General features: G+C 40.6%; 2 protein-coding genes across 2 annotated transcripts; one reads left to right on the top strand and one right to left on the bottom strand.

Moving 5' to 3' along the window:
* Positions 1 to 2,883: 2,883 nt before the first annotated feature.
* On the top strand, positions 2,884 to 3,252 carry LOC115945179 (histone H4). Its single transcript, NM_001374554.1, has one exon. It carries the CDS (start codon positions 2,900 to 2,902, stop codon positions 3,209 to 3,211), a length of 312 nt encoding a protein of 103 aa, NP_001361483.1. The 5' UTR covers positions 2,884 to 2,899; the 3' UTR covers positions 3,212 to 3,252.
* A 3,983-nt stretch (positions 3,253 to 7,235) lies between these two features.
* On the bottom strand, positions 7,236 to 9,266 carry H4C11 (H4 clustered histone 11). The gene has a single exon (XM_009450698.5). It carries the CDS (start codon positions 7,589 to 7,591, stop codon positions 7,280 to 7,282), a length of 312 nt encoding a protein of 103 aa, XP_009448973.3. The 5' UTR covers positions 7,592 to 9,266; the 3' UTR covers positions 7,236 to 7,279.
* Between the last annotated feature and the right edge of the window lie 2,735 nt (positions 9,267 to 12,001).

The raw sequence follows: 12,001 nt of genomic DNA, 5'->3' as shown, positions 1-12,001 counted from the left end.
ATTTAATAATGTGCACGAGGGAGAATTACAAAGTGATTACCCCAGTCCCTAAAGGAGTACAGAAGCTTATGTAACTTTTTTCATAGGGGAAGGAGGAGATGGGAAAGGTAGACAATTCCTTTGAGGGGCAATAAAGGCTTGTTATGGAGAATAAATGGACCACAGAAAGAAATTAGTTTGTAAATAATTGTCTTCATAATTTATTTATTTATTTTGAGATGGGGTCTTAATCCGTCTCCCAGGCTGTCACCCAGGCTGGAGTGCAGTGGCACAGTCTCCACTCACTGCAACCTCCACCTCTGGGATTCAAGTGATCCTCCTACCTCAGGCTCCCTAGTAGCTGCGACCACAGGCATGCACCACTACAACTGGCTAATTTTTTTTTTTTTTTTTTGGGACAGAGTTTCACTCTTGTTGCCCAGGTTGGAGTGCAATGGTGCAATCTCGGCTCACTGCAACCTCCGCCTCCCAGGTTCAAGTGATTCTCCTGCCTCAGCCTCCCAAGTAGCTGGGATTACAGGCATGCGACACCACCTGGCTAATTTTTTGTATATTTTGTAGAGACAGGGATTCGCCATGTTGGCCAGGCTGGTCTCGAACTCCTGAGCTCAAGGGATCCACCTGCCTCGACCTCCCACAGTGCTGGGATTAGTGGGAGAAGCCACAGCACCTAGTATGTCTTGGTAATTTAAATGAGACCGAGAGGCAGACATTATCTTGAAAAATCCATATTTAGTATTCTTTTCTGCAATAATGAAATAACAGGGAGGGGATAGAAGGCAATTGTTACTTCTGGTAAGAAATTTTCTTGGTCCGATTAGGAAATGTCAGAGTCCCTTCGCATGTATGGGAAAGAGAAGACGAAGTTAGAGGGGCTTTGATTCTGAAGCTTATTTCTGAGGCCTTTCAATGTTCAAAAGCGCTCAGCATGCCCAAGAACCACACTTTGGGGAATCATTCTGCACCCCAACATTACCGTCACTATCCTATTCTAACTTTGTAGATAAGCAAAGATTTAAAAAGAATAAACAAGTCACCTCGTGTCTGATCGGTAACAAGTCAGCTCGAGTCTGATAGGTAAACATTTAATCTAAAACCAAAGTTTTCTATTTCCAGAGTTTCAGCTCTTAACTACTTTCTAAACAAAGAATTGAATACTAAGAGATTATATTAGAATAGTTATAGGAGTTTTATAATTTTCATTGATGTTAAAATAATTTCAGAGTGGCCGAGCGCAGTGGCTCAAGCCTGTAATCCCAGCACATTGGGAGGCCGAGGCATGTGGATCACGAGGTCAGGAGTTGGAGACTAGCCTGGCCAACATGGTGAAACCCCGTCTCTACTAAAGATACAAACAAATTAGCCGGGCGTGGTGGTGAGTGCCTGTAATCCCAGCTACTCAGGGGAGGCTGAGGTGGGAGAATCGCTTGAACCCGGGAGGTGGAGGTTGCAGTGAACCAAGATTGGGCCATTGCACTCCAGCCTGAGCGAAAGGGCGAGACTCCGTCTCCACAAAAAAAAAAAAAAAAAAAAAAAAAAAAAAAAAAAAAAAAAAAAAATTCAGAGTATAACCCTGTATTTATTAATAAGAAAGAAAATCTAATATACGGAATCAAAGTTGCTCCATAATGGTTGATAACAAATCTTTAGTTGGGTCATATACAGTGTCTTTTTAAAAACCTACAAGCGTCCAAGCGAAGCGGCTCACGCCTGTAATCCCAGCACTTTGGGAGGCTGAGGCGGGCGGATCACGATGTCAAGAGATCAAGAGCATCCTGTCCAACATGGTGAAACCTGGTCTTCACTAAAAATACAAAAAATTAGCTGGGCGTGGTGGCGCATGCCTGTAGTCCGCGCTAATCCGGAGGTTGAGGCATGAGAATCACTTGAACCCGGGAGGTGGAGGTTGCAGTGAGCCGAGATTGCACCACTGCCCTCCGGCCTGACGACAGAGCGAGACTCCATCCAAAAAAAAAAAAAATCCCCACACACAAAACCTACAAACACCAATTTTCTAGTTATAAGAACTTGTTTTAAGGATTTTAATTCTATTCCAATTAAGTCCTAAAGCTAACGCAATTATCAAAATTTCGAAGAGATTTTATTCAGACTTCACAAAAGGTCTCTAAAGTTGTCCAGAAACCTTGGTGAAACAGATTAGGAAATTTGGAAAGGAAATAATGCGGAGACCCGTAGTACCAAATCATGAGACCTCTAATACAATTTTAAATAATGTAATAAAAATTTAAATTTTGGTGTAATAAAATCATAAATTTCAATATTGGTCCCAAGTATAGAGAAAAAGTAAATTTATGTTGAATGTGGAAAACATTATTTTTAAAATACAGCCGATTAAAAAATTGCTGGGGAACTGATTAAAACTATTGATAATTCCTAAGAAACATAGACACCAAAACATCACTTTTATCTCTTTAATAGAAATTGGTTAAATTATAATCAATATAAGGAGGTTACAAAACTCCATATACAACACCGTATACATTTTCTTGGAAAAATATGTGCAACTGCTCTGCAAAATACATTATTAACTAGCCTGTGTGATGGGATAACAGATTGTAGTTTCTTAATTTCTTGTCCTTTCTTGTATTTCCCACAGTATTGATGTATATCTTCTGCGTTCAAAAGCAATTTTTTAAAGCCTCATAACGTGGTAACAAAATACTTTGCACATTACAAAATTCAGAACACGGAAACAAGAAGCTAGCTTTTTTTCCCCCCCTATTTCGGTTTGGCCCTTTAGATTTCCCCTCCCCCACCGGGGCGGGACTTCCCGCCGACTTCTTTCAGGTTCTCAGTTCGGTCCGCCAACTGTCGTATAAAGGCGCTGCCTCAGGCCAGAGTCCTCACAAAGCGTTGGGTGAGACTCCTCTTGCTCATCATGTCTGGCCGCGGCAAAGGCGGGAAGGGTCTTGGCAAAGGCGGCGCTAAGCGCCATCGTAAAGTATTGCGCGACAATATCCAGGGCATCACCAAGCCGGCTATCCGGCGCCTTGCTCGCCGCGGCGGCGTGAAGCGCATCTCCGGCCTCATCTACGAGGAGACTCGCGGGGTGCTGAAGGTGTTCCTGGAGAACGTGATCCGGGACGCCGTGACCTATACAGAGCACGCCAAGCGCAAGACGGTCACCGCCATGGATGTGGTCTACGCGCTCAAGCGCCAGGGCCGCACCCTCTACGGTTTCGGTGGTTGAGCGTCCTTTTCTATCAACAAAAGGCCCTTTTCAGGGCCCCCACTTTCTCAGCTGAGGAGCCGTGATGCTTGTTTGCCCGGTTTCTCTTTACCATTTGTTAGCGCCTGCTGAGTTTGTGCTGCTATCGGAGCATGCGTCTCTAGTCGCTGTAAGTAGGCATCAGTCACTAATCGCTCTCCAGTAAATAAAATACCCAACACAACTTGTTTCAGGTGCTCCAGGGCTTACTGACATGGGCCGTCGCGCAGACTGTAGTGCAGTGTCATCATGGCTCACTGTAGCCTCCCGATTAGCCGGAACCTCGCGCCCACCACCACGCAAGGCTAATTATTTTTCCAAAGACCGGGTCTCCATGTGTTTCCCAGGTTAGTTTCGATATCCTGGCCTCAATCCCCTCGCCTATGCCTAATGTTGGTATTACAGTAGAGAGCCACCACGCCTGGCCACGATACTGTTCTTGAGGTTTTAGCGTTAGTTACATTTAAGGGGCAATTTTCGCAGTGTAGTTGGGGAGGAAAGTCAAGCAGTTATAGGTTTCTGGCGCTGTGAATCCAACTGCTGAACATAGCAAGAACTTATGCAACAACCTTTAATCAGTGGACCGTAAGTAAGTTTAGTTTATCGGTTTTGGCCCAATTCTTGAGAAAGGTGAGAATTTGAATCCTTGAGTAGAAATACGTAGCTTATCAGTACAACAAAGTGATCACAACAAAGACTAACTTATCCTTTGTTACTTAACGTGGGCAGAGCTAAAGCTGAGAATTCCTCAGCCTTTGAGTGTTCTCTTATTTACAACTGAAGTTGATAAGATGGTATTAAAAGTGAGATTCCTAGTAAGTAAACTTAAAGGCCTGAAGGACCAGTGATTAATGGGAAGTGCTAATAAGTCATATTTGAGGTTATCCAACCCGAGATTCTGATTTAATTGGTTTAAGGATACTATCACCTTGTGGGTTAGATTTGAAAAATAATTGCTTTAAGAAAAGAACCTGTTGGTATTTAAACAAAAAACCTTCCTTCCTGATTCTTACATGCTGTCACTTAGACAAATCTCTGGTCTACATGGCTGGATCTCTTTCTGCTAGTTAAATTCTGTGCTACCCTGTGAAAAAGAACTGAGATTAATAAAACGGTAGTGAGAACACAGGGAAAGATAAAAATCATAGCAAGCCCATCCAGTCATGCTGTAGTCATCCTCACAAGGATAGGGAAGGATCTTGTCCTTCATTTACCAAAGTGTGAGTACAAACTTTAAAAACATATGATACTATAAGAATAATGAAGATGTCTCCATTTGCAAAAATTGTGTGAAAAAATGCACTTGACACAGGTATTTCCTATGATTCCATAATAGACAAAGGTTTAATTACACAACTCCTGGCTGAATCTAGAGTACTAAAATGTGGCTGTTAGAAAAGGTTGCTCTCTGGGCCCGATGCAGTAGCTCATGCCTGTAATCCCAGCACTTTGGGAGGCCAAGGCTGGCAGACAGCTTTAGGCCAGGAGTTGGAGACCATTCTGGCCTATGTGTTGAAACCCCGTCTCTACTAGGAATACAAAAAATTAGCCGGGCGTGGTGGCACACACCTGTAATCCCAGTTACTCGAGAGGCTGAGGCTGAGAATCGCTTAAACCTGGGACACAGAGGTCCCAGTAAGCCGAGATCACACCTCTGCCCTCCAGCCTGGGTGACAGAGTGTCACCAAACAAAACAAAACAAAACAAAAAAACAAAAAAAAAAATTGCTCTTACCCAGGGATGATGGTCAGATGCAATTACAGGTTATGAATTTGGCATAAAAGTAATGCTAAGTGTTTCACACTGCATTACTGTTGTCAGTGTTCTAAGTGTTTTTTATTTACCAATTCATTTACACTTGTTTGTCTTTTTTTTCAGGTCTCCAACTCCTGGGCTCAAGCTGTCCTCCCACTTCTGCCTCCCCAAAAGCTGAGATTACAGGCGTGAGCCACCCGGACCTACTCATTTAATCCTTACAACAACCCTTAGAGCTGGGAACTATTTTTATCATCATCACATAATTGTTTACAAAAATAAATAGAGGCTTAGAGAGCATATGCACCTCAACCCAAGATCCCACAAGTAGAATATTATTGTTACAGATTTGGTTGCAAATAATCTGCTTATGATTGTGCTTTAAATTTTTCACCGTGTCACATCACTTTGGTGGTGTAAAATTATAAAACAACATTTACATCTTAACTTTAAAAATGTGTTTTTGGCCCGGTGCGATGGCTCACGCCCATAATCCTAGCACTTGGGGAGGATGAGGCAGTCAGATTGCTTAAGGCCAGGACTTTGAGACCAGCCTGGACAACATGGTGAGGCAATTTCTCTACTAAAAATACTCAAAAATTAGCTGGGCCTGGTGGCCTGCGTATATAATCTCAGCTACTTGGGAGGCTGAGGCACGAAAACCCAGGAGGCAGAGGTTGCAGTGAGCCGAGATCCTGCCACTGCTCTCCAGCCTGGGTGACAGAGTAAGGCTCTGTCTCAAAAAAAAAAAAAAAAAAAAAAAAAATATATATATATATATATATATATATATGTATAGACATACATAGTTAAAATATATATATTATTTTTTACATCTTAAAGAGAAACATTATTTATATGCAAAAAATTTTATTTAGGCCCACTTAGCAATTCCAGATCTGACAACTTTTGAGGATTTAAAATTGTTTTTCATGTAAAATACAATTTTTTTCCCCTAACAAAAATTCAAATTAAAAAAAAAGTATGATTACAATTCCTTTGTGGTAATTACTTGGACTACAGAGTTTTGTACTTTTGCTTCAACTGAATCAATGCGACTATTATCGTCCTTCCAGATCTTTTGATGTCACCAATGACACATCCATCATTTTCATCATCATAACAATAAGTGACTGAACCTCACCAAAAAGAAAACAAAAAACAAAAAATAGCTTTTACTCACTAGATTCCATTTATGAATTTAAACTCAAATCAAGTGTCCAATGCCAGATGAATGGATAAATGGGGCATATATACAATGAAATACTACTCAGCCTTAAAATAAATCTTGTCATTTCTTATAGATGAAACTGGAGATCATTATGCAAAGTAAAACAAACTAGGCACAGAAAAACAAAAACTGCATGATCTCACTTACATGAGGAATCTAAAAATGTTGAACTGAGTAAAATTGTTATTGCCAGAGAACAAGGACGGAGGTAACAATGGGACTCGGGAGGTATAAATACTGGAGATCTACTTTAAAGCATGGTGATAATAGTTAATGTACTTTATACTGGAAAATTGCTGATAGGCCTTAAATGTTCTCACCACAGAAAGTGAGGTGGATGTTAAGCTCGATGTAATCATTACATAATGAATATATGTCAGATCAGATTGTACATGTAATTTGTCATACCTTAATGAGGGTGGAGGAAAGTAAAAAATTATCTTAAAATTCTTTAAGAGGTCGCACTTTGAGAGGCCAAGGCGGGCGTATCGCGAGGTCAGGAGATCGAGGCCAACATAGTGAAACCCCACCTCTACTAATACAAAAATTAGCTGGGTGTAGTGGCGCAGAACTGTAATCCCAGCTACTCGGCAGGTTGAGGCAGGAGAATCGCTTGAACCCAGGAGGCGGAAGTTGCAGTGAGCCGAGATCGCGCCGCTGCACTCCAACTCGCAGACAAAGACGAAACAAACAAGAACACAAATACTTGTGGATTTGGGGGCTTTTCAAAAACGATTTCCGATTACCACTGTCAAGCTCACTACGGGGGTTACAAAAACGTTTCTGGTACTGCACATTCTATGTACGAGTATTTTCTCCATTACGTAAACAAGCTTACGAATTTTGAGCAAGTTTAGACATTACATCTCGTCATTAGTCCTGCCTACAGTGACCGCGGGTGAATGGCCACACGTGTGCCACTGTGTTCAGAAACCTGCTCCCCCCAGAACTGACTCAGAAGCAAGCAAAATTCCGGACCTACCAAAACCACTCAATGTTACCACTCTCCAGCTGAGAAAGTAGGGTGGCCCTGAAAAGGGCCTTTTGTTGGTAGAAAAGGACGCTCAACCACCGAAACCGTAGAGGGTGCGGCCCTGGCGCTTGAGCGCGTAGACCACATCCATGGCGGTGACCGTCTTGCGCTTGGCGTGCTCTGTATAGGTCACGGCGTCCCGGATCACGTTCTCCAGGAACACCTTCAGCACCCCGCGAGTCTCCTCGTAGATGAGGCCGGAGATGCGCTTCACGCCGCCGCGGCGAGCAAGGCGCCGGATAGCCGGCTTGGTGATGCCCTGGATATTGTCGCGCAGTACTTTACGATGGCGCTTAGCGCCGCCTTTGCCAAGACCCTTCCCGCCTTTGCCGCGGCCAGACATGATGAGCAAGAGGAGTCTCACCCAACGCTTTGTGAGGACTCTGGCCTGAGGCAGCGCCTTTATACGACAGTTGGCGGACCGAACTGAGAACCTGAAAGAAGTCGGCGGGAAGTCCCGCCCCGGTGGGGGAGGGGAAATCTAAAGGGCCATACCGAAATAGGGAAAAAAAAAAGCTAGCTTCTTGTTTCCGTGTTCTGAATTTTGTAATGTGCAAAGTATTTTGTTACCACGTTATGAGGCTTTAAAAAATTGCTTTTGAACGCAGAAGATATACATCAATACTGTGGGGAATACAAAAAAGTGACCGGGCTCGGTGGCTCACGTTTGTGATCCCACCATTTAAGGAGGCCGAGATGGGAGTGTACCTGGGCGTCAGGAGTTTGAGATCTGAGTGAGCAAAATAGCGAGACCCCATCTCTACCAAGACAACAATTAAATTAAATTAAAACATTAGTCCAGCATGATAGCGCTTACACTTTAGGAGACACTCTTTTTTTTTTTAATATATTAAAAAAAAAAACACCAGTACGGTAACAACAGCCTGTTATCCCATCTTCCCATCACACAAAGAGCTCTACTGCTAGCTAATAAGATAATTTGGTGAGCAGATAAATGCACATTTTTTCCCACAAAATGTATGCAGTATATGGCATTTTACAACTTCGCGTTGTTTTAATCAATTTCCCTTATTTAAAAAGTTTACAAAAGTGATTTTAATGTCTTTTTATTATTTCTTCTCCTGAATTCTGCCTGCTACAGTGTTAACCAATTCCCTAGGAATTTATTAATCAACCAGATTTTTAAAATAATTCATCTTTTCCCTGCGGATTAAGTACCACCTTTAACATTATACATACTCGGAACTATTACCAAAATTCTATTCTGTCTATAATTTAATCAAGGTGGTTTGCCAAAGGGAATCTATGTTCACGGTTAAAAGTTTAGAAAATTCACATTAGGAAAAATTTTAAAAGCAGTAATTTATATCTGCTTAATATTCCATCATAAGAATTTTCTAGGTCCACTTTCACAGTATTTCTAGTATTTAGCAATAATGTGCTAATTTTCTTTTCCTAATTTAAAGGAGAACTGTACAAAATTTACTTCCTGAGGAAAATGTAGAATTGAAGCGCTTTGTCACAAAGGATGCAGATTTTAAGGTATTTTGATAACTGGTACTACATTTTCCTCAAAAGTTTTATTCCATTCACTTTTGCCAGCAGTAACTGCTGTGTATGTTTACCAGCATTGAGTATTATGGTTTTTAAATTCTATGTTACATTCAGAATTTACTTTTAGTTTTGTTGATTGAGTCTTGAGTTAATGAACTAGTTACCCAGCAAGATTTATTGATTTGTTTATAAGTAATAAATTGTCATCTTTAATATAAGCTTGTTTAGGCCGGGCGCGCTGGCTCATGCCTGTAATCCCAGCACTTAGGGAGGCTGAGGCAGGCAGGTCACTTAAAGTCAGGACTTCGAGACCAACCTGGCCAACATGGTGAAACCCCGTCTTTACTAAAAATACAAAAATTAACTGGGCGTGGTGTCACACACCTGAAATATTAGCTACTCAGGAGGGTGAGGCAGGAGAATCTCTTGAACCTGGGAAGCGGCGGTTACATTGAGCCGAAATCACACCACAGCACTGCAGGCTAGACAACTGAGTGAGACTCCATCTCAAAAAAAAAGAAAAGAAAAGAAAAGAAAAAAACAATAAGAAACCTAAAAATTTTATTTTTTCGTGTAAAAACTGGCCACAAAGAAATTATTTGACTTACCTTGTTTGACTGTAAGTCGTAAGACCTCCGTTCCAGAGAGGGCCCTGCCCCATATACAAAAGAAATACTACACAGAGCGCCCAAGAAGAATCTAGACAGGCCTGGCTGGGTTTCCCCACTCAGTCTCTTAGCATTAGATCATACACATTATGTCCAGTCATGTTTCTACATAGCTGTCCATACTTTGTTGAACCTAAGCATAAAAATGGACAATTTCCCCCGTATCTTTAGGTCTTCATTCTGAAGGCGTCTGCGTACATGTTAAATAAATGTGTATGCCTTTTCTTCTATTAATCTGCCTCTTGACAGTGATTTTCAGTGAAGCTTCAGAGTACATAGGGGAAGCTTTCCCTTTGCCCCAACAAGTTCAATCATATGGTCAATGATTCAATCAATCCTGCCTATATAATAAAACCCTCATAAAAGCTCTGGATACCAAGGTCAGGGAGTTTATTGGTTTGTGAACACATAGATATCCTAGGGAGGTGACTCCTGGTTCCACATAGAGATGGCACAGAAGCTTTGCTTTCAGGACCCTTCCAAGCCTTGCCCTATGCGTCTCTTCATCTGACTGGTCCTGATTTGTATTCTTTATGATAAAACTATAATCATAAGGATAGCACTTTCTATATTCTATGAGTCATTCTAGCAAATTATTGAACATGAAGGGGTAGTGGGAATCCCTGGATTTGAAGCCAGTTGCTCAGAAGAGCAAGTGGCCTGGGAACCCCACTTGCAGCTGGCGTCTGAAGTTGGGACAGTCTTGTTGGGAAATGTGCTCTTTAACTGGTGAGGTCCGGCTAACTCCAAATAATCAGTGCCTGAATTGAATTGAAGTACATCAGTTGGTGTCCAAATAACTAGAAAGAAATTCATGTACGTAGTTAAAAATTTAGGAAATTCAGATTAGGCAAAACTGAAAAAATATCTATAAATCACAGTCCGAAGATTATCCTATTAACTTTATGATATCTATCTATTGCAATAGTCGTCTTTTCATATATTTAATATTTTTTACATGCATGGATACACTGTGGAATTCTTTTAACTCTAAAGAAAGTGTAATCTTGACACAATTTAAAATGTAATTTCTTTGTTTTTTAGTGTTTCCGTGTAAATATTTACTTTGGAGAATAGTGAGCTCAGCCTCTGCAATCAAACAAACCTAGACAGAAATTGTGGCTTCGTTGCAGATACTTTTGCTGTTTTTGTATTAATTTCCTTATCTTTTTAATGAGAATAAAGGCAATAAGAGTTACTCCACAGGATACTTTAGGAAATAATGGAGATAATTGAGAAAAATGGCTAGACTAGCTTAGTAGATCTCACTAGTCACATATATAAAATTTATATTTACTATTTATTAATATTTTATTGATATTCAATTACTTAACTTTTTGTATATATTTAAATTCACATTTATGCTATTTGCAATAGTCCAAATAAAGTACTTAACAATTTTTATGTCATTTAAATTTCTAATATATTTGAATAAATGCTTAGAGTTTTATGTTTTGATATAACTTCTAAACAGCTATTAGAATATATTAATAGCTAAAATAAAAATCAAATATAATCAAATGAAGGCTTTTTTTTTTTTTTTTTTTTTTTTTGAGGCAGAGTCTCGCTCTGTCGCCCAGACTGGTGTGCAGTGGCTTGATCTCAGCTCACTGCAACCTCCACCTCCCTGGTGTAAGCGATTTTCCTGCCTCAGCCTCCTAAGTAGCCATGCCACCAGGCCCGGCTAATTTTTTGGATTTTTAGTAGAGATGGTGTTTCACCATGTTGGTCAGGCTGCTCTCAAACTCCTGACCTCGTGATCCACCCACCTCGGCTTCCCAAAGTGCTGGGATTACAGGCATGAGCCACCGAGGCCGACTGAAGACTCTTTTTGAGGCCTGTTATTCATTTCCCAATTCAAACATCATCACAATATCAATAAAGAGAATATGTTTATACATACAGTTAAAATCAAGACATACATAGTAAACAGATTTAAGATATGAAAGAAAAACATTGGAAAACCAAGAAGATACCTAAGAGAGTAGAAAGTTTGTCAAAGTTTGTCATTAATTTTGTCAGGAAAACCTGGTTTTCCTGGAAGCCTCATGTAGGGGAGGAAAAAAATATTTTCCCTCTACACTTCTGAGTTCTCAGCTAGAGCCCTTGTGACTAAAGACAGATTAAGAAGAGAAAAACAAACAAGTTTATTAACATGTGTACAGCACATGTCTCATGTGAGAGTACCCAGAAATGAGTAACTAAAAAATGTGACTTAAAACTCCAGTTTATATACAGCATCTTTAATAAGATCAATAAGTTTTTAGAGAAATTAGAAGACAAAGGAAAAGGATTTTGAGTTTTTAGGAGTGACAAATTGTGGGAAGGCAAATATATAGGAAATTAATGGTAGATAAAGGCTGGTTAGTAAAGTTGTTATGCAGATTGCTCTGATGCCCTCTCCAGGCTGATGAGAGTCTGATGTTGTCTCTGGTGATTAATTTTTGCCCTTTCTGGTAGAGAGGGGAGGAGAGACACCTCCGTACATTTATGTCCTGCTTTTAGGCAAATAGGGAGAGGGCAGAGAGTTTTCTTGTATCTGCTTCTTCTTAGTTGCCCTCAACTCAAAT

The sequence above is a fragment of the Pan troglodytes genome, chromosome 5, assembly GCF_028858775.2.
Source record: "Pan troglodytes isolate AG18354 chromosome 5, NHGRI_mPanTro3-v2.0_pri, whole genome shotgun sequence".
In the NCBI taxonomy this organism is placed as follows: Eukaryota; Metazoa; Chordata; class Mammalia; order Primates; family Hominidae; genus Pan; species Pan troglodytes.
Note: the sequence above shows the minus strand (reverse complement) of the source record. Positions and strands in the feature narration are given on the sequence as shown.

Coding starts and splice junctions, on each gene's coding strand:
- LOC115945179 (NM_001374554.1), top strand. CDS start 2,900: ATGTCTGGCCGCGGCAAAGGCGGGAAGGGTCTTGGCAAAGGCGGCGCT.
- H4C11 (XM_009450698.5), bottom strand. CDS start 7,591: ATGTCTGGCCGCGGCAAAGGCGGGAAGGGTCTTGGCAAAGGCGGCGCT.